Genomic DNA, 26,494 nt, shown 5'->3' with positions numbered 1-26,494 from the left:
ACTGATGCTTTCCCAGTGTTAATGGGTTTAAGGGGGTGTGAGTGGTCATTTCTGTTAACCCTTTAAGACCTGAGGCGATTCTTTAAAAAAATCTAAATCAACAGTTTTTGGAAAAAAAAAAAAAAAAAAGGTTTTCAAGACTTTTTCAAAAGTAGCAGATCTACAAAGACATCTAAAGTGACACAGAAGCGTTCCAGGTATCAATGGGTTAAAAGAATTGTTATATAGCTCTATATTGTGATAGTAATCATTGCTATATAGTGTTTTTTCCCTGTCTCCCCAGCTCTTTAATAAACAGAAAATGCATTTTCCAATTTCGTCCAATCAGGAGAGAGAACTCATGCAGGATACAGAATGAACAAGTGACATTGAAATCGATGAAACAAAAGAAAACTAAATCGGAACTAGAACACAAGCTAGCTGATGAATGCTCTTTGTGGCGTTCTCACTCCTGATTGGATTAAATTGTTATCCCAGCCTGAAAATGTAAGATTGTGTGTTCAGAGCTGGAGAGACAGGGAGACCCTCCGTTACTGAACAAACACTCTATAGCACAGCGATTCCTAACCTGTGGGAGCCCAAATCATTGGCGAAATGATCGTTAACGATAATATATTGTTGCCGAAATGTGGCGCGAATCCACGCGTTTCGAGCTTGTAGATCTGCTACTTTTGAATTTGAATGCTGAAAAGTGACAGTTTTAGGACATATTATGTGGTTTCCACCCGACAGAGACGATATGAAAAAGTAATATCTATAAAAAAAAAGTGCCACGGCATCTTTTTGTTTTTATCATTGTGATACCGATAAATATGAACATTAAAAGTGTAATACTGTGTGTCTATCCAAAAGCTGATTTGATTTGAAAACGCGCTGATTGGCTGCCATGTTGAGTGGTCAGATGGGTGGGCCGGTTGACAACCACGGTTCTCTAGCAATGAGTACTATCAGAATTAGGGGTGTCAGAAAAAAACGATTCGAATACGAATCGCGATTATACTGTTGGACGATTCAGAATCGATCGATTCTCATTTTCAAAAAAAATATTGGAAAACAAACTTTTTTTTTGGGGGGGGGGATCTTGGATTTACCTTTGTGTGTTTAGTTGATAAAACCTTTACAGTTATAAAAGCTACGTAAATATACTCTGCTCCCATGCCAGCAGACTGGAGTAGATCCTGAAATCCTATGTTTTGAATGGGGAATCGTTTTGAATCGGAAAAAAACTTTTTTGAATCGAGAATCGTTTGTTTTGAAAAAATCGGAAAAAAATCGGAATCGTGACCCCAAGAATCGGAATCGCATCGAATCGTGAGATAGCAGAAGATTCACAGCCCTAATCAGAATATTAGAGCTTTGGCTTTTTTTAACAAATAACTTTATTCAATCAAAATATATCACGTACACCCCCTTTAATTTATACTCGGCCATACGGCGGAAAATAGCCGCGCTGTGAGCTTATGGATCGGCTATGTTCGGCACACGACGCCACCAAATGATGACATAAATCAAAAGTTCGGAGATCTTGCTCCATGGAATGCAAACCTCTTGCAACAGGCTCTACGCGCAGCAGCCCTGTTGGAAAGAAAGTGGGCCTCTTACTTACTTCCCGTCACAGGTGTTACCAATGATAATAATTGAAGGCTCTGCTCCATTCTGGTCAAACAGAGTCAGGGTGCTGATATTGTGCATATCGGCTCACTGGAAACACTACCAGTGGGTCTCAAAGTGTGGTCCAGGGACCCTCATGGTTCCTTGAGGGGCTTCCAAATGGACCCTTACGGGTGTGTAACTCTGAGAGTGTACAAATGGAACCAAATGGATCCGGGTCCATTTGGTTCCATTTGTACACTCTCACACTTATAGGGGTCCTTGGAATCGAAAAGTTTGAGAACCACTGTGCTACACTAAATGGAACAGAGCCTTCATTAGAATCATTGGTAACACCTGTGAAGGAAGTCTAAGGAAGAGGCCCCGATTCCTTTCCAACATGGCTGCTGCGCATAAGAGCCTATATTCCCGAAAACTCTGTTCACACATAAATGGAGGTTAGTGTTATTCTGTTCAGTCTCGCCACAGCCCCCCCCCCCCCCCCCGGCTCTCGTCCGGGTCTTCACGTCGTCGTCGTCGTGTCCTCCTCGTGGTGGTTTCATTTCTTCTTGTTCTCCTTGCAGGCCACCACGTAGCGCTGGGCCACGTTGAGCGGAGGCGAGTAGCCGTCTGCGTACGACGTGTCTTCAAACAGCACCGAGTAGTCGTCCTGGGGCTGCAAAAAAACAGAGCGCTGGTCAGATGTGTGGTATTCCGGTGTGTGTGGGTGTGTGCACTCACCCGGTGTGGAGGTGTGCGTGTGTGTGTGTGTATTGTGTGTGTGTGCGTGCGTGCAGCGTGCGGGTGTGCGTGCGTGCGTACTCACCCTGTGTGCATGTGCATGTGCATGTGTGTGCGTGCACTGTGCACTCACCCGGTGTGGAGGTGTGTGTGTGTGCGTGCGCGTGCGCACTCACCCGGTGTGGAGGTGTGTGTGTGTGTGTGTGTGTGTGTGTGTGTGCGCGTGCGTGCGCACTCACCCGGTGTGGAGGTGTGTGTGTGTGTGTGTGTGTGTGTGTGTGTGTGCGTGCGTGCGTGTGCGTGCGTGTGCGTGCGTGCGTGCGTGCGTGCGCACTCACCCGGTGTGGAGGTGTGTGTGTGTGTGTGTGTGTGTGTGTGTGTTTGTGTGTGCGTGCGTGGGTGCGTGGGTGCGTGTGCGTGCGTGTGTGCACTCACCCGGTGTGGAGGTGTGTGTATGAGGGCCCGGTAGAAGCAGGTGGTCTGGGGGTAGAGGGCCAGCACCAGCTGGTCTTTACTGAAGAGAGCCTCGGGGTCCGTCTCCGGGTTGGCTTTCCACTGGGGCAGCGGGATGATGCGCCTCCGACTCAGCATGTGCCTCCTGCTCAAAGCAGACGGATATACGGGTCCATTTGGTTTTCCATTTGTACACTCGCTTCTCAAACTTTCATTTCAAGGACCCCCCAGTTTGATATGAATGAGGCCAACGACCCCCCAATTAATAGAAATGTTCCATCTCTGGGACCCTAATAATCTACACTATAAAATCCTAACTCTGAGAGTGTACAAATGGAACCAAATGGACCCGAGTTACAGACCTGTAACTGCTCAAGGACCCCCTGTTTGTAGAACCACTGAATGAAACAATCTAGATTCTACGGTGTCGATCGGGGTCCCAGAAATAAAAAAAGATCGAGGCACAACACAATGAAAGATGGATTTTATAGAAGACAAAAGAGAACAAAAGCAAATGGAGATTTCAAAAAGAAAGGCGGGTAGAGAATATGAGACAGAAACTCACTCTTTGCCCTCTTCATCAATATCATCCACTTCATACCTGGGGGGGACAGAGAAAAGGTCATTTGCACGTATGAGCCACATTTTGTACTCAAATGTGTTCTCCTGCGCGAGAGACCACATTTCTACCACTAATACAAGAGGCAATCCCTGCTTAGCCAGAGGAGATGTATGCCTGTCACAATTATTATTAATCCACTAAGACCGAGAACGCATCGGTGTCATTTTTATATTTCTTTGGCTATTCAAAAATAGCAGATCTACAAGCTCATAGCACTGTGAGCTTGTAGATCTGCTATTCATTTATTTTTAATCGTTAAAATGTGTGCAAATCTTTGAATATATATATATATATATATATATATATATATATATATATATATATATATATATATATATATATATATATATATATATATATATATATATATATATATATATTTTAAGCGAAAATGTTTTACTCAAATTTAACCACTGATATAGACACATAAGTTTAAAAAAATAAAATAAAATAATTGTTAGGATTTAGAAGACATTTGTAGAATCCCCAGAAGCAAAGATTTGAGTTACAAATATTCGCTTTAATAAATATACATATTCAAAGATTTGCACACATTTTCACGATTTTTCAAAAATTGGTGCCACGCTATGAGCTTGTAGATCTGCTATTTTTTTTATTATAGCCAAAGTATAAAATAAAACCTAAAATCGAAAATGACAGATGCTTTTCGCGGTCTTAATGGGTTAAATAAACGCCTAATCGCAATTATTTGAGATAATCGTCATAATCGTTTCCAATTTTCATATATTTTCTAACACTTTCAAAAATAGTGGAAATAGCAGAAAGTCAAATGTCAGAATCAGTGACAGCCCTCCTATACTGTAGATATTAGAACTTATGAGGTTCAGAGCAGTACCACTTGACAACCAGTAGGTGTCGTACCAACACTAGGGTCTAAGTGGCAGCGGGCAGTGACTGAGTAGTGCAGCAGTTAGGGGGGGGTAGTGGTGGAAAGTAACTAAGTACATGTACTCAAGGTATTTGTACTTTACTTGAGTGTTTCCAATTTGCAGTGCTTTTACTTCTACTCCACTATACCTCAGAGGCAAATATTGTACTTTTACTCCACTACAATTATTTGAAAACTTTAGTTACTAGTTACTTTGCAGATATAAATGATTATATTATAAAACATAAATTAACCACTTTATTGTTATTTTATACCTAGGCTATTTGAGAATAGCCGATCTACAAGCTCACTGTAGACACCACTGTCCTAAACTGAGATTACATTAATCATATTGTGATAATATTGTTATTATTATTATTAGACCCAAGGTGAAATGGTGCATTTATATACACAAAGCAACTTTATCCAAAGTGCTTTACAGTTAGGGGTTCAGCGTCTTGCTCAAGGACACTTTGACACTAACTCAGGGCAACAAATAAAAACTAGACTAGAGGGTTAGGGAGGGATTAGTGGAGAAGAGATCCAATAGAACTAAGACAAGTCATGTTATGCTTGGTTGTGTGGGGGAGTCTGTAGCCAATGGGCTATTTTCAGCATGCAGCGATGTATAAATCATGCATTACAACACCATCACAGCCTGCCTAAATATTTTTTTGCTGACTAAATCAACTGCAGTAATTATCATTTATTTCATCAACTAATCCTAGACTAAAACAAAAACATTTCAGATGGCTAAAATATGACAAAATTGAACTTTATACAGAAGACTATGACTAAAGCTGAATCAAAATTTGCTGTAAAATTAACACTGGTGTGTGTTTATATCCATTATTAACCACTTTAAACCTCACACCCCTATTTTGAGCCTTTTATTATAGGTCAAGAACGTTCAACAATTAAAAAAATAATCCGATATACAAGCTCTCAACGTTGTGAGCATAAAGATAGGCTATTTATTTGTTTATGTCGACGGGACAGAGCATCTTAATGAACAGTGCATAATAATGTAGGGCATGGGTCTTCAACGTTTTCAGGCCAAGGACCCCTTAGTTGAGAGAGAGAGAGATGAAGCAGGGACCCCCTCTATATTGAATGAAATTGTGTTTCAGATTGAACTTTTTTTGTTTACTTGGTCTGCTCTTTTTTCCCCCTACACTTATATAGTGTAGGGGGAAAACAAATAGCAGATCTACAAGCTCACAACGCCTCGCACTGCGAGGCGTTGTGAGCTTGTAGATCGGCTATTTTTGGCTATAGTTCTCCTCAGAAAAAGGGATGCTAGGGTTCAAGTGGTTAAGGAAAACAAATCATATCACGGACCCCCTGTAGTAACTCTGAGGACCCCCTGTAGTAACTCTGAGGACCCCCTAGGGGTCCCGGACCCCCTGTTGAAAACCCCATGTAGGGTATAAATACACCAGATTTAGCAGTGATGACAATTTTCATCCAGTCCCCACAAACAAAAAAAAACAGAACAGTGAACAACAAAATACTGTACATTACAAAACATAAAATAAACCATAAAATGCAAAACCTAGCTAAAGTGCAGTATTGTTTTAGCCTGATTATCAGCCTGAAGCTGCGTGGAGCTTCAGTCTGAAATTGGCTGCAATGGCTGCGATTACCAGGGGGAAGGGATTCAAATTTCCCCCAAACCAATCACAAGAGATCCACGGATCCGTCTACATCTGACGTCATCGCACAGCTTGTTTTAGCAGATATTCGCTGATTGGCTTGTCGTTAGACCCACCCCCACCTCCGACTCTGATTTGACAGGTTTTTCTTCGACCGTGAAAAGCCATAGGCTCACATTATGACACCAGACCAAGAGGAGGAGCTCACTCAGAGAGTGGGCGGGGTCTATGGTCTGGAACCAGGCTAGTTGTGTTTATTAATGGTCGCAAAGCCTGGTCATCGAGCAACCGTTTCTTTACATCAGGGGTCTTCAACGTTTTTTCAGGCCAAGGACCCCCTGGCTGAGAGAGAGATGAAGCAGGGACCCCCTACTATATTGTATAAAATTGTGTTTCAGATTAAACTCTTCTTTTTTTAACTTGGTCTGCGAGGCGTTGTGAGCTTGCAGATCGGCTATTTTTGGTTAAAGTTCTCCTCAGAAAGGGGATGCTAGGGTTCAAGTGGTTAATGTAAAAAATGAATCCCATCACACAAAGATTTGGCGGACCCCCCTGTAGTAACTCCGAGGACCCCTGTTGAAGACCCCTGCTTTAGATTGCACTTGAGAGACGAGAAAGTAGGACAATCTTTTATGGCCAATGGGAGATTATTCCACGTCAAGCAAAACCCAGTACTGATAGGACACTCTGTCCGGATGCGATTGCCAAATGCATTTGTTGGTGCTGTTTGTTAATTAGTAGGGATGTGTAAAAGGGACCAAAATGAACATCGATTACTATAATTCTATTCATACCGATTATCCGAATATTCGGCCACGCCCCCTTTTCTAATAATAATACAAAAATGCTCTGGGGATTTGTTTAGTGTTTTCATCAAATGACTATCATAGGTTACAATAACAGCATTGCATTGGTCTATAAACTGATTTTCAGAGATAAACAAGGACAGAAGCATGTACATCTTTTACATTATTGTAACAAAACCATTAAAGACATGGTGAAATAATGGGTTTGGATGACAATCCAAACCCATTGCAACAGAACTAAATATATATATATATATATATATATATATATATATATATATATATATATATATATATATATATATATATATATATATATATATATATATATATATATATATATATATATATATATATATATATACACATTTTTATCCTATACGCGATTATTCGAATATTGGATTATTCGGACCCCTCCCTAGTAACACATCGGGTGCCGAACACGGTCTGAACCGTGTTTTCTCAGAGTGGCGCTCTGGTGCCGAACACGGTCTGAACCGTGTTTGGTGTCCTTTTGTTTTTTTCTTTTTTTTCCATACGGGAGGGGCTGGAGTAGCTCTGGAATCACCCGTGGTGATTCTGAGAAGGATAGGCCAGATGCATCATCGTGTCAAAAAACATGGCGCCCATCCGCTTCCGTTCTATCTCCTTCTCTAAAACCCCGAAACTTTTTACGCTGGGGAAAACGACTCAATTTGTATGCACGATCGCTCCGCCATTGTTAATCGTGTGAGAGATGTTATCGTTCCAGGCGTTAACCAGGACCATCGGGTAAAATGGAGGCATGCTTTTTTTCCACATGAAATGCACGTTGTGGAGTCTACAGCTTAAACAGCGCTGCGCAGCTCAACGGTGAGATTTCGGCACCGAACGTAATCTGTTATTATAAAATGCTGGCACCCAATGTGTTAATTAGACGTTCATACTTGTTGGTGGAGTGACTGTAGCTGACCACCTCGGCCAGGATCCACTGCTCGTCTCCGTCCACGCCCTTCACCCGGGCCGCCACCTTGTCCCCCTGCTTGGCCACGTAGTCACTGCTGGCCGGGGTGGCACCGCACAGCGGGGGAGGACTGCAGGGGCACAGAGGTAAAGACACAAAGGTCACATTACTAATGTTGTATTATCTACTGAACCAGTGGTTCTCCCTCACACACCCTGATAAGCACTTGGAATAGGAGTTGAGGCATTCAATTTAGTTTGGCCCGGTTCCACAGATAAATATTGTGAAAATAGCTGATCTACAAGCTCACAACGCCTTGCAAGATCGGCTATTTTCAATATTATTATTGACAACTTATATTATTTGTTACAAATCATGTAACTGATCTACTAAACCGGTGATTCTCTGCATTTTCTTTTTTATCAAGGCCATCCAGTTTGATATGCATTAACTCATTCACTGCCTGAATTATTGCTGGCCGCGTTTGCTCACTGCCAGAGATTTTTCATTGAACAAAAAAAAAAGTAGGCCTACTCAGGAGCCAAGATACAGAATTTTTAAGTTTGAAGTTAACAAGGAAGTGGATGGGAGTCTAGATCTTCGAAAAATCATATCTCCTTGGTCTTTGGGTCAAATTTGAAATTATTAATTTTTTTTTTTAAATTACGTTTTTTACGTCAGTGGCAGCATTGGTAAACAGGAATAATTACGTTTATTACGTCAGTGGCAGTGAATGAGTTAATACTGTATATACAGTATACTCTTTGCTTCGAGGGGGGCCATGGAACAAAATATTTTGAGATGGGGGTCCGCGGCCAAATACATATGATTTTGGAGGTCCTCGATATGAAAAGGTTTGAGCACCACTGATATAGCAACATATGTTTTTCAGAAAACTGATTTAGAAGACATTTGTAGACTCGGCCTCAGGTCTTAATGGGTTATAGTACCTGAGGGCCGACAGTATCTCCTGTCATACTGTCCCTTTGGACCATAACAAAGTCACATACAAATGCAGCGCACTACATTTGATTTAACTACAGTGCAATTTCAAAAGACTTTTGTTGCATTTTTTATGCAGTAATGGTCTTTTGTCTTTTCTTTAGGTATTAAAACAGTCTTAAAAGTCCTTAAATTGTCACTTCACTCTCATCTGGGGACCCCACAAATCATGTGGGGACCCCCCTAGGGGACCCCAACCCACAGGTTGAGAACCACTGATCTACTAAACCATGGTGATTATCTGCATTTTCTTTTTTATCAAGGACCTCCAGTTGGATATGCATTAAGACTGCAAACCCCAATTGATACAATGTTTATATCTGACACCCCCATCTATCTACACTGTGAGACGTGTTCATTTAACTCTGAGAGTGTAAAGAATTGAACCAAATGGACCCAAATGGAGAAGTACATGGTTAGAGTTAAGTAAAATGTAGTTTTTTTTATCACAATCTAGAAATACTCTGCCATTACAAGTAAAAGTCCTGTAGAGCCTATCAGTGATACATTCATGTGTTCATCACTTTGGCAGCTGGTAAAGGTGGGGCTGACTTTAACCCATGAAGACCTGAGACCGATTCTACGAATGCCTTCTAAAGCAGTAGTTCTCACACTTTCAAAAATGTTCAAAAATAGCAGATGTACAAGCTCAAAGCGGGGTACGAAGTGACCAGCTTTGAGCTTGTATATCAGTATAAATAGTGTGCTATTATTTAAACTGTGACAGTTCCAGAAACTGTTTTATCCACTGTCCTGGCTCTTAAATTACTAAACAAAAATAAGTTATTATTCTGGGGTTATCGACATCAGATGTAAACATTAGAGTCAAGAGTAGTAGATGTCTGAATAAAGTTGAATTCAAGTCTTCCTCTGAAACTGTTATTCACCTTGTTGGCAATTTATCAAGTTATGACAGACGACGTATTGCGTTAAATGGTCAGTTTATTGTAGAGAAGTGCCATGCAAAGCAGACAGATCCGGATCCTGGCATGATTACCATCCGTAGCTGGTGACTCTGGGTGAGTGGGTGAGGGGTCAGCTTCACTGCCCCTGTCTCCACTCATTCTGTTCAGCTTCTAGTACTTATTGATACATATTGATACCTATAGATCATGTAGATCATGTAAATGGTTTCCGGCAGAAACCAGCTAACTCCAAAATGTTCATTTTTCAGAAAATGTAGTTAGGAGGTTTTGTTCATCATTGATAAGAACAGCTGAATGGACCTCCAAGCTCACAATGAAGCTGGAGGTCAAAAGGGGGTGGAGCCTGGAGTCAGAGGAGTTAGCTGGTTTAGCAGAAAGTTTGAGAATCCAAACTTTCTGCTGGGGGGGGGGGGGGGTCAGACAGAGAGAAAAACACATTCCACAATATCTGGTATTAAATCACTGACTCATACTTCAACAGGGTGAATATTCCTCCCTCTTCCACGTGGCGCGCCCCCACACACACACACACACACACACACACACACACACACACACACACACACACACACACACACACACACACACACACACACACACACACACACACACACACACACACACACACACACACACACACACACACACACACACACACACACGTTTTATTTCAATTATTTCTGGGCTCTCTCTCTCTCTCTCTCTCTCTCTGAGACGTTCAGTCAATATTTGCTGAAATGTGAGGCTACTGTCCGCATATAAACTCCTCTGTGTCCTCGTTTAAGCCTGTGACCCCCCCCCCCCCCCCCCCCCCACACACACACACACACAGGAAGAATCTCCCATGTCATATGATCTCTGAGGATTGAGGGAAATAAGCCAAGCTGCACTCTTCCTGTATTCCAGACAGTACGCAGTAAAATGGCACAACAGCAGCAGCAGCAGCAGCAGCAGCACTAAGCGGTTCTACTGGACCAGGCAAAGTTTGGCTGCTCTATCTGTCTGGATCTACTGAAGGATCCAGTGAGTGTTCCCTGTCCACAGTGCAGCCAGACGTTCGTCCCGAGACCCGTTCTGAAGAAAAACACCTGTTGGCTGACATGATGGATGTACAGAAGACAACTGCAGCTGCTTCTCCTGATCTCTGCTACGATGGACCTGGAGATGTGGCCTGTGATTTCTGCACCCGGAGAAAACAGAAAGCTGTGAAGACATGTCTTCAGTGTCGGGTCTCTTACTGCGACGCCCACCTCCTGCTTCACTATCGATCCCCCGCCTTACAGGCACACAGGCTGGTCAAAGCCTCCGGCGAGCTTTGGGAGAACATCTGCTCTCGTCACGATGAGGTGAGGAAGCTTTTCTGTCGTACTGATCAGCAGTGTATCTGTTATCTGTGCTCCATGGAGGAACACAAAGGGCATGATATAATCTCAGCTGCAGCAGAACGGGCTGAGAGACAGAAAAAGTTTGATATGAGCCAGCAGAACCTCCAGCAGAGAATCCAGGAGAGAGAGAAAGAGGCAAAGGTGCTTCACAAGGAGATAAAGAACATCAATCACTCGGCTGATAGAGCAGTGGAGTACGCTGACACTGTCTTTAATAAGCTCACCACTTCCACTAAGAGAAGACGATCTGAGGTGAGGGAGCTGATCAGAGACCAGCAGAAACGTGAAGCGAGTCGTGCTGAAGAGCAGAGGAAGTGTGTGGAGCAGGAGGTCACTGAACTGGAGGGGAGACATGCTGAGCTGGAGCAGATCTCACACATAGAGGATCACATCCATTTTCTACACCGCTACACCTCCCTCTCACGGATCAGCGAAGCTACACACCCAGTGAGCAGCAATGTCCGTCCTCAGAGATCCTTTGAAGACGTGACTGCGGCAGTGTCAAAGATCAGGGACGAACTAGAGGACAGTCTTAGAGAGGCAGGGACAAACGTCTCAGAGGGGGTGAAAAGAGTGGATGTTTTACTGTCAACGCCGCCAGAAAAAAAACAATTAGAGGACGTTATTAAAATAAAACAAATGAAGAGGGCATTTGTAGTGATCCTTTTCTTTGTAATTACTTTGACACATTCTCTTAGGAGCAGTGTTCAGCCCCAGTCGACACACGGGGAGCGGTTCTTAGGACACCACAACACAACTCCTGGTTGGCCTGAACCCAAGACGAGAGCTGAGTTCTTACAATATGCAGTTCCAATCACACTGGATCCAAACACAGCAAACCACGATCTGGCTCTGTCTAAAAGGAACAGAAAAGTAACATTGATGACTGAAAAACAATCATATCCTCATCATCCAGAGAGATTCACCACGATGCAGGTTCTGAGTAGAGAGGGTCTGACTGGACGCTGTTACTGGGAGGTAGAGTGGAGTGGAAACGTTGTTGACATAGCAGTCTCACACAAGGATATCAACAGAACAGGATCCGGATATGAAGTTATCAACGGTGACAAATATGATCTAAGTTTGTTTAGATACAGTGATTATGCCGTGTCTTTACGGTGTGGGCCAGGTGGTTATGTTTACAACCACAAAAACTCTTTTAATGAAATCCCAGGTCCTGTGTCGTCCAGAGTAGGAGTGTACCTGGATCACAGTGCAGGTACTCTGTCCTTCTACAGAGTCTCTGACACCATGACTCTCCTCCACAGACTCCAGACCAGGTTCACCGGGCCCCTCTATGCTGGATTTGGGTTTTGGTTTGATGAAGGAAGCAGTGCTGAGTTGTGTGACCTCGAGTAGATCAAACCCTGGGGGTCGTCTCTCATGGTCGTCTCTCATGACTCCAGAATCATATTCATAATTGTACAGGGTTTTTTGTTTTGTTTGTCGTTTCAATCTGAAGGTCAACATTCTCAGCATTCAAAAAGTAAACTGTAATGTTGATGCAAATACTATAACCCAGTGGTTCTCAAAGTGGAGTCCAGGGACCCTCAGGGTTCCTTGAGGAGGATTCATTTGGACGCCCTACAGTATATGTCTGTAACTCTTGAGTTAAGTGGCTCCTTGAATTTAAAGTTTGAGAGGCATCAGAAGCCAGTAGTGTTGTTCCTAAGCTTTGTCATTGTCACTCGATTCATATGTTTATCTTGTCTATTGAGAAGATTGCGATTAATTGTCACTTAAATAATTGCGATTAACAATTTAGTTGTGTTTCTGTCGTTGAACATTGGAACAGTATATAGGAAAATGTCATTTCTTTCAGGCTTTTAGGCTTTGTAAACCAAAGGTGCACAGGACAGATATGACAAATAACTTACATAATAGAATAACTTTATACTTTATATGAATAGTGGAAATAGTCAATCTACAAGCCCAAACGTGTCATATCGTGACACGTTTTGAGCTTGTAGATCAGCTATTTCCACTATTTTTGAAAATATATGAACATTTTTCAACATGGAAATGATTATGACGATTATGATGATTATGCCAATTATCTCAAATAATTGCGATTAGTGTTTACTATTATGTTCTCCTCTTCATACAATTAATTTCATGGGACAAATGAAGATTATTAATGAGTTTCTTGGTATTATTCTGTCTTGTTATGAAGTAATGATTATTATGTGGGTTTGATATTCCATGTTAAATAACATTCACTGATGTTGATTCTTTTTGTCATGTTCAAACATGACAACATCACACATCTGAATAAAATACAAATTCATTCAGAGACTCTTTGGCATTAAATGATTACTGGTATATTCAAATACAATTACATGAATAGTAAACAACAATAGTAAATATGTGTAAATACTATTATTTGAGTAAATGTTGGTGTATGACCGCATGTATAGGCTTAATGTCCTGGCAGAGACAATAACATGAACAATAGTACTAGGCCACAATGCAATGGAACTGAAGTTGTACACAGAATATTTAGACAGGGGGTCAGATAGGGTGTCCTAGCTTTATTCAAAGGGGGCGATATTTGAAAATATCAACCCATTAAAACCGGGAAGATTTTAGCTATATATTGTAGTATGTATGTGTGTGAGAGAAACAAAAATAGCAGATCTACAAGCTCATAGCTCGGCACAAAGTGACGTGCTATGAGCTTGTAGATCTGCTATTTTAGAAAAATCGTGACATTTTGTGCAAATCTTTTAATACCGTATATTCTTTGCGTCGGGGGGGGGGGGGGCTGGAACAAAATATTTTGAGATGGGGGTCCGCGGCCAAATACATATGATTTTGGGGGTCCATGACATGAAAAGGTTTGAGCACCACTGATATAGCAACATAGGTTTTTTTCAGAAAACTGATTTAGAAGACATTTGTAGACTCTGCCTCAGGTCTTAATGGGTTAAAATACCTGGGGGCCGACTGTATTGTAGCGCTGCCACACATGTGTAAAAGAGGATTTAGTTTTATAATGGCATTTAAAAGTTTATGCCTATGAATTAAAATAGTCCTTAAATTAACGCCATCCTTTAAGGGTAAGGTCCTATCGTTTGTGATGGTTATGGTTTCATTTTGTTATTGTTTTGGGGGGTTTATATGTTTATGCTTTCATTTTGATGTATTGTGATGGATTGATTGACATTGATTGATGGGTCTGTGAATGACGGACGCACCATATAGTGTGCGGAAGTTGCCGGCCCTCGGGGGGGAAAAGAAATGACAGAGACAAACCGTCAGGGAGTCCACGGGAGACCTGGTTAGTTTGATTAAGTATTTGTCGGTTCCTCTAAGCTATCAGTGGAATATAGCAAAGGCCACATTATCTGTCAATACTCACCGTTAAAGGGAAGAGACGCTGAGGACATTCTTCTATTGGTGAGACCGTTTATTTTGTGTTTGTATCCAGCGTGGATTTACGTTTCTTTTCTCCGTGGAGATCTGCCCTTTCTTTGGATTATTCCGCTTCTGGAGAGGATTACTTTTGCTTTTGGATTTCTTTTGGAATCAACCTTTTTTCGTGCTGTTGGAGGGGAGCGTTTGGGAGACGCCACAAGGAACTATACTGGAACAATAGGCGCGTGCGCGCGAGCGTGCGGGAGACGCGGACTTTACCGTCGGGCTTCATGATCTGCTACTTTTGCAATGCATGTATTATTTTCCTGTCATTTGATTTAGATAAAAGGGTTAACCCTGACCACAAACTTTCGTGCTTTATTTCTGGCTGTGTTTATTTGTTGTTTATTTGTTGAAGTGCACTGCTCTCAACATAATCAATTGTATCTGTAAAGAGATCATTCAATACCCGTGATTTAAAAAATAGTAACAGTCAAATATATAGTATCTGACCGTTACAGTATCTCCTGTCATACTGTACCTTTGGACCATAACAAAGTCACATACAAATGCAGCGCACTACATTTGATTTAACTACAGTGCAATTTCAATAGATGTCTGTTGGTAGAGTAGCAAAATGTAAGCCACTTACAGTATCTCTGCTGGGAACAAGAGAACAACTATCTAGCCTTTTCTCAGGCTTTTTCCCTCCACATGCATGAATGCACTGCATTCCAAAAAGCTGTCTTTTGATTAAATGGTGCTGTAGCCAAATGTAACCAGATGTGAAAAGGTCTTTACAAACATTTTGAATATGATTTTTAAAAAGCCTTTCTTTCACACATTGAGAATGAAACAACACAAGGAACAAGCAGTTCCTCAGAGACAGCCCATATACCCAGTTTAGTTTCAAAACTTCAATGCATATAATTTGGTATAGAACAGTATTGGATTGGCTGTTCTTTAACCCTTTAAGACCGGGAACGCATCGGTGTAATTTTAAATTTCTTTGGCTATTCAAAAATAGCAGATCTGCAAGTTTATAAACTTCACAACCTTTTCAAAAATAGCAGATCTTTGAACATTTGTGCAAATCTTTGAATATATATATGTTTTTTTTAAGCGATTTTTTATACTATGTTACAACTTCTAGGGGTCCCTGGAACAAAATATTTTGAGATGGGGGTCCACGGCCAAACACGTTTTTGAGAACCAGTGCTATTATAGCAACATAAGTTTTTTTCAAAAAACTGTTTTTAGAAGACATTTTTTGAATCCCCAGAAGCAAAGATGTGAGTTACAAATGTTCGCTTTAATAATATATATATTCAAAGATTTGCATACATTTTCCACGCTATGAGCTTGTATATCTGCCATTTTCGAATAGCCCAAAGAAATCTAAACATGACAGAGATGCGTTCGCGTTTTGAATGGGTGAACCTGAACGTATTGCCGTGTAAATGAGGTTTGGACGAGCTACCTGTCCCCTGGCTTGCCGATCCACAAAGGCAGCGTCATGGCCGACTGCTGGAGGAGAGTCATCAACACGCCTCGCCTCATGGTCTTCCTGGGCGGGTCGCTGTCACTGTACACGCCTGCTATCTTAGCAGCTGGGGACAGAAAACAATAACGAGACCTCACTCATTAACAGAGCCGAGGTACTTCACTGTATGATGTTGTCATCACAACATTTAAACCACATGAACTGTAGCGTCCCTATATTCTGGGGCCGAACTAGCAGCTATTCAAGCTCACTTGTAGATCGTCTATTTCCAGCAAAAACATGTGGGGTAAAAACAAAATAAGAATATAGGGGTTTTAAACTATTTTAACAATGTGTTTTGCTTTACTACTGAAATCAAGACAACTGAATAACAAACGGGGAAGCAGCAGAGTGTCAGAGATTAAACAATGTTTTCAATATCTTTCATTAGGGGCCGTTTCCAGAAAGCATTTTATGAGTGGTGGTGTACTTTGGACATCATGATGAATTGAATACATAGGACCACAATGGAAACAAGCCCTCATGGGGCTTTTTTCTGTTATCCTTTTAGCAATACTGTCATAGAAATGCATGGCAGAAAGGTGCTAAAAAATGCTTAATGGCCTCTTAAAACATATCTTATCATGTTGGAGAATTTGACATATTAATATTATTATGCATATATTCACTTAGAAGTAGACTAGACACATTGCATTAACCTCTTTCAACCTACCATCCCTCATGGCATGTCATTATAGGCAAATATTTTTAACATTTAAAAAATAATGTCTAAATTTGAATGTCTAAAATACAAGCTCACAAAGGGTCACGGTGCGACACGTTGTGAGCTTGCAGGTTGGCTATTTTCTCTGTTCTTCATATGTGGTTTTGGAGATCTTAAAAAGCAGTACGATATATCATCACACACACACACACACACGCACAAGCACGCTTGTGTGCGCACACACACACACACACACACACACACACACACACACCTTACCTATTCTCCTCTCCTCCAGTAAAGATTTGATCTCTGCAATTTTGTCGAGAGCTCGGCGAAGAATGCTGTGGAATAAACAAGAACAAATAAACAACCAAGAGTCCAGAAGGCAACAGGGATGATGGTGGTTCTAAGCAGTCAGTGTGCTCCATGCCAGTGGTTCCCAAACACTGGGTTCGAGACCCATTTGCGGGTCACGGACACAGCTAAAACGTTTGGGAACCACTGCTCCATGCCATCTGTGTGTTGGTGTTCAGCAACTTGACACAGCACGCCACAAGGTGGCAGCAGTGAATCTGTTTTTACACGGGGATAACAACAGGGAAGGGGCTTTCTATGGAGTATGAACAACAAAATAAGTTGTTAACGTTTGTGTGTCCTAACTGTACCTAGAATAAAATCTCAATCTGGAGGTGTTGCATTTAAAGGTAGGGTAAAAGTGATATCAAAACCTTTTTTGTTAGTCATTATGGTTACTGGAACAATGTGCAATGTAGGCATTTAGCAGATGCTGTTATTCAGATGGACAGCCATATCTGAGCGTTTACATTGTCAGAATCTGCTTTATTTGTGTTCATTTATGTGCTAAAAGAGTGGCTTTGAGACCTCTTTCACTGGGCAATGGAAGTATGTGAGGAGAATCTTTTGGAATATCAATTTATGATCAACTATCGAAGATAGCTCAAAATGCGTCGCACTGCGACGCGTTTTGAGCTTGTAGATCGGCTATTTTTGCTACTTTTGTGTGATATAGAATGGCGAAAAAAGTTCAAATACGGAGAGACAGATAGTGGCCCTCTCCATCATCATTATTTGGGGGCCCACTAGCAAAATCCTCACGGCCCCGGCCCACATATTGAGAATGGCTGATCGAACAGTAAAGGTGAGATCGACCGGGTCGTCGTTCACTCACCCGCATTCCGCCTCGGCGTCTGCTTTGGCCGTCGTATACAAGCCTCTCAGCTTGGTCCTGTAGTACGGAGACGCTGGAACAGACAAGAGAACACAACTATACAACTAAATCTCTATGAGTGGGTGTGAAGCCCGATTTATACTTTTGTTGTATGTTTCACACGGCGAAAAAAAAAATGCCGATCTACAAGCTCACAACGGATTGTGAGCTTGTAGAATGGCTATTTTTTTGTCAACAAACTATGGTCCTGTTCACGTAATAAATCTCAGTGGCTGCGGTTACATGGACAATATGTCCTGTTTACATGGAACCTGAATAAAAAGTATTCTTCGTTTACATGACCCAAAGCATTCATTCAGAATTGAACTTTTGCGCAAAGTGGTTCCCGCCTACGCCCGGGCATGGACCAGGCGACGCCCGACTCCACTACCCGGGGCGACGCTTCCCCTGGCGGGCATGGGGACGAGGCAATAGCCCCCTTGTGCCTCCGTGGCGGAGGTTTGTCGGCCGTAGGCAGGCCGGGAAGCAATGCGCTGCGAACCTGCGTTCCTTTGTTATCGCCGTTTTAATGCGAAAGTAGCAGATCTACAAGTTCAGACCAGTTCTTTTTTTTGTATTGGTACCAGACACGGTAAAACTTAGGCTAGCCTACAACATGTCACATTTCTCATGTAGGCTATCTTAATTTTATTTAAACAAAAAAACGTTTCATCTGACTGAATAGATTCTTTAATAAGTTCCTGTTTCATGTCAAGGACAGGTACAGATTGTTCCTCCATCACAGGCTCAGATCCTCGGAGCGTCCGTTCTACGGGACAAGTCTGGGCTTAACCATTACAGTATATAAGTAGGGGTGTGCCGATATATCGTCCCGCTATATATCGCGATACGTTTTCGCGACGATATGTATCGTTTTGGAAAAAAAAAATATCGTTTTTGAAAAAAAAAAAAAAAATCTTTTTTTTTTTTTTTTTTTTACACAATCATAATAATCAGGCATGCAAACGGCCCCGAAGTGAAAAGAGTGACAACATGTTTTTTTTTCGGGTCAGGTGTCATACTATTTGGATTCAAAACGGCTATTGTAGCTGAAAAGCTACAAGTTTGCATGTCTGAATAATGCAAAAACAGAATTATTTGTTTGCATTTTCTTTTTTTCTCCTCCATATATTTTCATAATAAAAAAAGTGCGTATCGTATCGTATCGAAATCGTATCGAAGTTGTGAGCCAAATATCGTATCGTATCGTTTCGTGAAATTAGTGTATCGGCACACCCCTATATATAAGCTTATTAAATGACGCTATAGAATATGAATCATTCCTTTTATCCCGGCAGGAGCGAGCGCTTCTCAGCATCAACCGTGGCCGACGCATAGAGACATAAATAGACTTATGCAGTCTTTGAATTAAAGTTTTACTGCATACAATATTTTATATTAAAAAAAACAATAAAACAATACAAATGTGAGATTTGTTAATTTTTGGCCAATTCTGACAGCACTACTACATTTTTGTATTATTATGTGCAAAAGAATGAGCAGTCATTCTGAATATATGTGGAATATACCTGTCCATGTAACCGCAGCCAATGCCAGCTTGATATCGGTTTTCTCGGAATTTGGCTACAATATAGTGAATATACTGTAAATGACAAAGTAGTCAATCCCAAATTACAGTTTTAGACAGTTTTCACACCCTTTGATATCTGTGATTGAATCTAGAACCATCCAAGCATCTCAACCTGTGACATGTTAGTGTACAGATGGAGTACAGTTGAAATATTTTTGTTGTGCAATAGTTGCTCAAGAGCAGTGGTTCTCAACATTTCCATGTAAGAGAACCCTCAAATTGACACGTATTCATAACCTATTCGTAACCTATTTGAAAATAAGTCATATCAGGGTGGACCCCCATAAAAGAAGATATTTGTTGTTAAGATTAGATTTAATACAGAATTCAACAATTGAATACTGTAGGACCGAGTGCCGCGCTACGAGCTTGTAGATCTGCTATTTTTTGAAAAATCGTGTGCAAATCTTTGAATAACATAATACATATTTAAAGTGAACATTTGTAACTCAAATCTTTGCTTCTGGGGATTCTACACATGTCTTCTGAATCCAAACAGTTTTCTGAAAAACTTATGTTGCTATAATCAGTGGTGCTCAAACCTTTTTCATGTCAAGGACCCCCCAAAACGATATGTATTTGGCCGCGGACCCCTCATCTCAAAATATTTTGTTCCAGGGACCGCCCAAAAGCAAAGATTTCAGTCATAGCTATTTTTGAATAGCTCAAAGTGTAAAATATTGGTTTAAGTGGTTACACAGCTGCGTTCCCAGTCTTAACGGGGTACGGGTGTGAAGTGTGGAAGAGAGAGAGAGAGAGAGAGACAGGCAGACACAAATAAGTCAAACATGTTTTTCTCCATCACATAACGGAGGGAGGACTACGTACTTTTGTTCTCCGTTTGCATTCTTTCATGCGTCTTCTGGATGTTGAGCAGGTTGTGTTCGCTGCGCGAGCGCTCCTCCTGAAACAAAGAAATCATCTGGTTTTAATAATCTCATTACTGCAGCATCATAATCATGGCTTCAAGCAAAATAACTCCAAACTGAGCGTCAACACAGCTTGTGTGGAACCCTTTTTTTTTGTTACACGAGGTATGCGAGCATGACTCCAACTCGTTCAAACCCGGGAAAGCATCTGTGTAACCGCTTTATTCATATTTTATACTTAGGCCAGGGGTCTTCAACAGGGGGTCCGGGACCCCTCGGGGGTCCTCAGAGTTACTACAGGGGGGCCGCCAAATCTTTATGTGATATGATTTTTTTTTTTACCGTAACCCCATCCCTTTTCTGAGGTGAACTTTACCCCAAAATAGCAGATCTACAAGCTCACAACGCCTCGCAGCTCTGGAACAAAATATTTTGAGATAGGGGTCCGCGGCCAAATACATTTCATTTTGGGTGGTCCTTGACATGATTGCTTTAAAAATATTCACAGATTTGCACACATTTTCCACGAGCTTGTATATCTGCTATTTTTGAATAGCCCAAATAAATCTAAAAATGACACAGATTCTTTCCCGGTCTAAATGGGTTAAATATATTACAGAGTTTACAGAGGTACTTTACAATAACAGAGATAAGCAGCACTCACGGAACGGTCCTTTAAAGCACTTTTATTTATAAGTTGGAACGGTAAACAGCAGACCAAACAACGTGCGCGTTTTGGTGTCAAGTCAAATGTTTGGGGGACTTTTTGACAGGGACTTTTTTTTTACCTTGAGATTTTTTACCACTTGACCCCCTAGCATCACTATTCCGGGGGACTATTCGTCAAAAAATAGCAGATCTACAAGCTCAGAACGTGCCGCACTGTAGATATGCGATTTTGGGCCAAGAGATTTGGTGTAGAAGGGGAAAAGAGCGGCCAAAGTATAGAGCCAAAAGTCAAGTTTACAAAGTATTGAGAGTTTAAGAGGTTAAATGTCTGAAATTACACAGTAACATAAATCCAATATATTAACCCATTAAGACTGGGAAAGCATCTGCGTAACCACTTTGATCATTATTTTATACTTTGGATAAATCGTTGAAGACCCCCATGGTCTAGCCCTTATCCAGTCCTTCTGTTATATATGAGATACAATAATAATACTTCAACCACACACAGTGGCTACGGTTACATGGACAGGAATATTCCACTTATATTCGGAATGACTGCTCATTCAGAATAAAAATGCTCATGTAAACAAACACCTCAATTGGAATAGAATATTCCATTCCAATGAATTTTCATTTGGGTTTGGAGGGGTGGTATGGTATATACCGTTTGAATCGGTATATACCAATCGGAATTTACATGAATGAATTCTATAGCGTCATTTAAAAGCTTATATACTGTAATGGTTAAGCCCAGACTTGTCCAGGAGACCGGACGCTCCGAGGATCTGAGCCTATGATGGAGGAACAATCTTTACCTGTCCTTGACATGAAACGGGAACTTATAATCAAAAGAATCTATTCAGTGTTCAGTCAGATGAAACGTTTTTTGTTTAATCCATTGAGACCTGAAGCCGATTCTACATGTCTCCTAAATCTCACCAGTATTCTGAAAAACCTATGATTCTGTATCAGTGGTTCTCAATCTTTTTCATGTCAAGGACCCCCAAAATTCTATGTATTTGGCCGCGGACCCCCATCATAATATTGTGTTCCAGGGACCCCCAGAAGCAAAGATTTGAGTTAAAAATGTTCGCTTTAAAAATATATTATGTTCAAAGATTTGCACACATTTTCATGATTTTTCAAAAATAGCAGATCTTCAAGCTCATAGCGCGGCACCGAGTGCCGCGCTATGAGCTTGTATATCTGCTATTTTTGAATAGCCCAAAGTGTAAAATAATGCGTTTTAGCTCAAATCTAAAAATGACACAGTTCCAGGTCTTAATGGGTTAAATAAAATGAAGGTAGCCTACATGAGAAATGTGACAAGTAGTAGGTTACCCTACGTTTTACCGTGTCTGGTACCAATACAATAAAAGAAACTGGTCTGAACTTGCAGATCTGCTACTTTCGCATTAAAACGGCGATAACAAAAAGGCATCACAAACGCAGGCTCGCACCGCATACAACGCTGCCTGGCCAGGAGTCGGTGCGTTGCTTCCCGGCCTGCCTACGGCCGACAAACCTCCACCGCGGAGGCACAAGGGGGCTATTGCCTCCTCCCCATGCCCACCAGGGGAAGCTCCGCCTCGGGTAGTGGAGCCGGGCGGTCCCTGGTCCATGCCCAGGCGGGAACCACTTTGCACAAAAGTTAAAAATTCCGAATGAATGCTTTTCATTCTGAATCATAGATGGGCAACTGGCGGCCCCCACCTTGAATGGTCTAACCCCATCCCTCAAAAAATGCAGTTCGCTGGGCTCATTTAAAAGAGCCTTAAAAAAATCACTTTTCAGGAGGCCAAAAGAGGAGGTAGTACCATTTTCCCGTTAGACAGCCGACCCCCCCCCCCCCCTGTTCTTGTACATGTCTTTCCCCCCTTTTTTTATTCCATTGGTTGTACATAGTGTTATATGTGTATATATATATATATGTATATATATATATATATATATATATATATATATATATATATATATATATATATATATATATGTATGTATGTGTATATATATATATATATATATATATATATATATATATATATATATATATATATATAATTTTTTTTGCTGTTTTATTTTTATTTCTTTGTGTAATGATATTCGAACTGTGGTGCCACTATATATGTCTATGAATTGAATACCAAGGCCCTCATTGGAAACAAGTCCGCAAGGACTTTTATGAACGGACCTGTTAGACAAAGTATTTTAAATGTAAATGTGTTGTTTTACATTCTTTTGCCTAATAAAATATTCAATCAATCAAAACCTTCACTTAATGTGGCCTGCAGGTTAATATCAGAATACTGATATATTATTGATTTCAGCTGTTACAATTCCAAACATGCAAACATGACCCGCTTTAATTACTTCAGTCTATATTAGTATCTTAATGACTAGTATTAAAATTCTATTGCCTTTTTTATGTCCAAAGTATTTGTATTTAAGTTCATAAAGTTAACATAAGTATAACTAAATTAATACAAATAAACATAAAATATTTACTTTTCAGGATTCCAATTGAAAAATAGCTAAAATAGCAGATCTACAAGCTCAAACGCGTCGCGTTTTGAGCTTGCAGATCTGCTATTTTTGCTACTTTTGTGTGAAATAGAATGGAGAAGTACGCCATTCATTTACGAAAAAAGTTAAAACACGGAGATAAGAAGAGGTTTCTGCGCAACAGTATATGCAATGTGGCCCTCTGGAGTGAGTGTGGAAATATAGTAGTGGCCCTCTCCATCGTCAAAGTTGCCCACCCCTGTTCTGAATGAATAAATATTGTCCGTGTAACCGCGGTCTAGTGTAGACCCCATTATACTGACACACCCACCTGGGTCTGTTTGATGAGCTGATGCAGTTCTGTCAGAAGCTCCGCGATCTTCGTGTCGGCTGACATGTCTGCACCGGAAGCTGCTTGGAGATAAGAAAGCAAATATAACCCTTTAAGACGGGGACAGCATCTCTGTCATTTTAGATGTCTTTGACTATTCAAAAATAGCAGATATACAAGCTCATAATATGAGCTTGTAAATCTGCTATTTTTTGAAAAATCGTGAAAATTGGTGCAAATCTTTGAATATATACACATAAATACATACACATATTTAAAGCAAACATTTTTAAACTACTGGTTTAGAGGGCATTTGTAGAATCGGCCTCAGGTCTTAACCCTTTAAGACTGGGAACGCATCTGTGTCATTTATAGATGTATCTGTTATTCAAAAATAGCAGATCTACAAGCTCATAGTGCGGCACCAAGTGCCAGCTTGTAGATCTGCTGGGGGGTTTTTTAAATCGAAAATGTGTGCAAATCTTTGAATATATATATATTTTTAAGCGAACATTTTTAACCCTGTTAAAACTTCTGGGGGGTCCCTGGAACAAAATATTTTGAGATAGGGGTCCATGGCCAAATACTTTTTTTTAAAAACTGTTAGGATTTAGCAGACATTTGCAGAAACCCCCAGAAGCAAAGATTTGAGTTTCAAATTATTACAATAAAAATAATAATAATAATATTATTTATATATATATATATATATATATATATATATATATATATATATATATATATATATAGATATAGATATATATTCAGATTTCCACACATTTTCAAAAATAGCAGATCTACAAGCTCATAACGCAGCACTCGGTGCCGCGCTATGAGCTTGTAGATCTGCTATTCAATCAATCAAAGAAGCATCTCCAGGCTTCCTGCCTGATCTCCATTGCATTTGTAACCAGTCTAAAGCCCGCCTACTCACAAAACCATATCCGGTCATAGTCTGAAGCACACAAAAATGTTTCCAAAAAGAACCGTTTCCGTATCCGCCCTAGAAAAGGATGCGCAATGACCCCGGTCTAGTATAACGCCGAATGTATGGCTCGTCGTACTAAGGGTGTCACGCGCTGAAAGAACAGCCGATCTGCAAGCCCACAACGGGACGCCAGTGGAACGCGACGTGGGCTTGTAGATCCGCGGCTATTTTCGGTGCGACGAAGTAGCCGTTAGCTAGGTTGCTAAGCTAAGTGGACCAGTCTGATGTTATTAAGCGTTATAAAATGCAACATGTATGTTTGTATTACACGTAAATGTAAATACATTTAATGAACATTAGAACCCTAAAAGTCTGTGAGTAATAATTCTTACCTGGTTTTTAAATGTGATTTAATTGTACCGAAACGCGCTAGCTTAGCTTCCGCACGAATGAAATGTAAACACACTGCTGTCAGTGTTGCCAGATTGTGTGAGAGAAAAAAGCGACCAGGTCTAGGGAAATAAGCCCAAAAGAAGCAACTAGGCCACACGAGCACTTTAGTTTAAACCTATTGCGTTGGCTATTGTCAAAAAATCTTGAAATAAAATGTGGTATATTTAATATAATTTGAAACATTCTAACAAGTTACAACACAAATGCTCCCTGGCACAAAACATTTATGAAAATATTTGAGAACCACTGGTTTAAATATTATTATTTATTTATTTGAAACAAGCCTAAATAAGTAACCTCACTTTAGAAACAAGCCCAAAAAACCGCAACCCGCAACTACCAATATAAACAAGCCCATATTCGCTTATAATAAGCCGACATGGCAACACTGGCTGCTGGCTGCAAACCAGCACGTCACTTCCGCCCAGGCAAGAGGGCGTGGCGCCGGCGCGGCTGAAATAGCAGATCTACAAGCTCACAACGCGTCGCGGAAGCGACGCGTTGTGAGCTTGTAGATCTGCTATTTCATCCACGCGACACCGTCGGGCGACCGAGCCTAAATCAGGCGGGTAGCCAATGAAAACTACTGGGGCGTGGTTTGGCAAGTATGGATCGACAGGAGGGACAGACAGTGCTCAGTGCTTACTGGACTTGCAAAATGTAACACCATAGGCTCTATTCACAGCAGCCATATTATGAAGACATTCACAGGTGTTACCAATCATACTAATGAAGGCTCTGTTCCATTCTGGTCAAACAGAGTCAGGGTGCTGATATTGTGCATTAGTGGAGGTGTTAAGGTCCTTACACACCGGGCAAAACCGGCGAATATAGACCCCTTAACAGACGACGTCATACTGGCTGCGTGCAGCCAGTATGCGCGCAACGAAACCCATTATATCAGGTCTCGTTAGGACGCGTCTCACTAGCCAACACACACAAGAGGGGGTTGGGGTGTGCTGAAACCAGTGCACCCCGAAACAGGTTGGGAATTGATTGCGTGAAACAATCACCTGTGCGTCCAGGCTCAATGTTAGTAAACAAATAATTGGTCTATAGCGAATATACGCAAAATTCGGACTCGTTCCGAATAATTAAAAGACGCTTTTTCTGTTCGCTTTTTCGCTTTTTCGCTCCATGTACGGAGCCATTGACTTTATAAGGTTTTTTAAAAAAACGCATTATTCGCACGAAAAAATCACCCCGGTGTGTAACAACCTTTAGGACCCAAAAATAGGCTGTTGACTTCAAGTCACGATACAAAGGTCCCCTTTGGTACCTGAGGGCCATAGGAAAACATTTATCCAAAGAGACGAGTTAGATCACCCTTCATTTCTGAAA

General features: G+C 41.0%; 1 protein-coding gene and 1 pseudogene across 2 annotated transcripts; one reads left to right on the top strand and one right to left on the bottom strand.

Annotated features, from left to right (window-relative positions):
- Positions 1-1,057: 1,057 nt before the first annotated feature.
- On the bottom strand, positions 1,058-25,107 carry sgf29 (SAGA complex associated factor 29). Its single transcript, XM_084072209.1, has 10 exons — positions 25,093-25,107; positions 23,773-23,852; positions 20,227-20,302; positions 17,769-17,841; positions 16,856-16,920; positions 15,850-15,979; positions 7,683-7,829; positions 3,350-3,385; positions 2,767-2,929; positions 1,058-2,266 (listed from the first exon to the last, which is right to left on the bottom strand). Exons 2-10 carry the CDS (start codon positions 23,836-23,838, stop codon positions 2,150-2,152), a joined length of 873 nt encoding a protein of 290 aa, XP_083928335.1. The 5' UTR covers positions 23,839-23,852; positions 25,093-25,107; the 3' UTR covers positions 1,058-2,149.
- On the top strand, positions 9,102-12,371 carry LOC311055691 (tripartite motif-containing protein 16-like; annotated as a pseudogene). The gene is made up of 3 exons: positions 9,102-9,116; positions 10,645-11,599; positions 11,711-12,371. The product of its transcript is annotated as a tripartite motif-containing protein 16-like (transcript).
- Positions 25,108-26,494: the final 1,387 nt, after the last annotated feature.

The sequence above is a fragment of the Gymnoscopelus microlampas genome, assembly GCF_963454915.1.
Source record: "Gymnoscopelus microlampas genome assembly, chromosome: 11".
NCBI classification, from domain to species: Eukaryota; Metazoa; Chordata; class Actinopteri; order Myctophiformes; family Myctophidae; genus Gymnoscopelus; species Gymnoscopelus microlampas.
The sequence above is the reverse complement of the archived record's forward strand: the minus strand, read 5'-3'. Positions and strand labels throughout refer to the sequence as shown.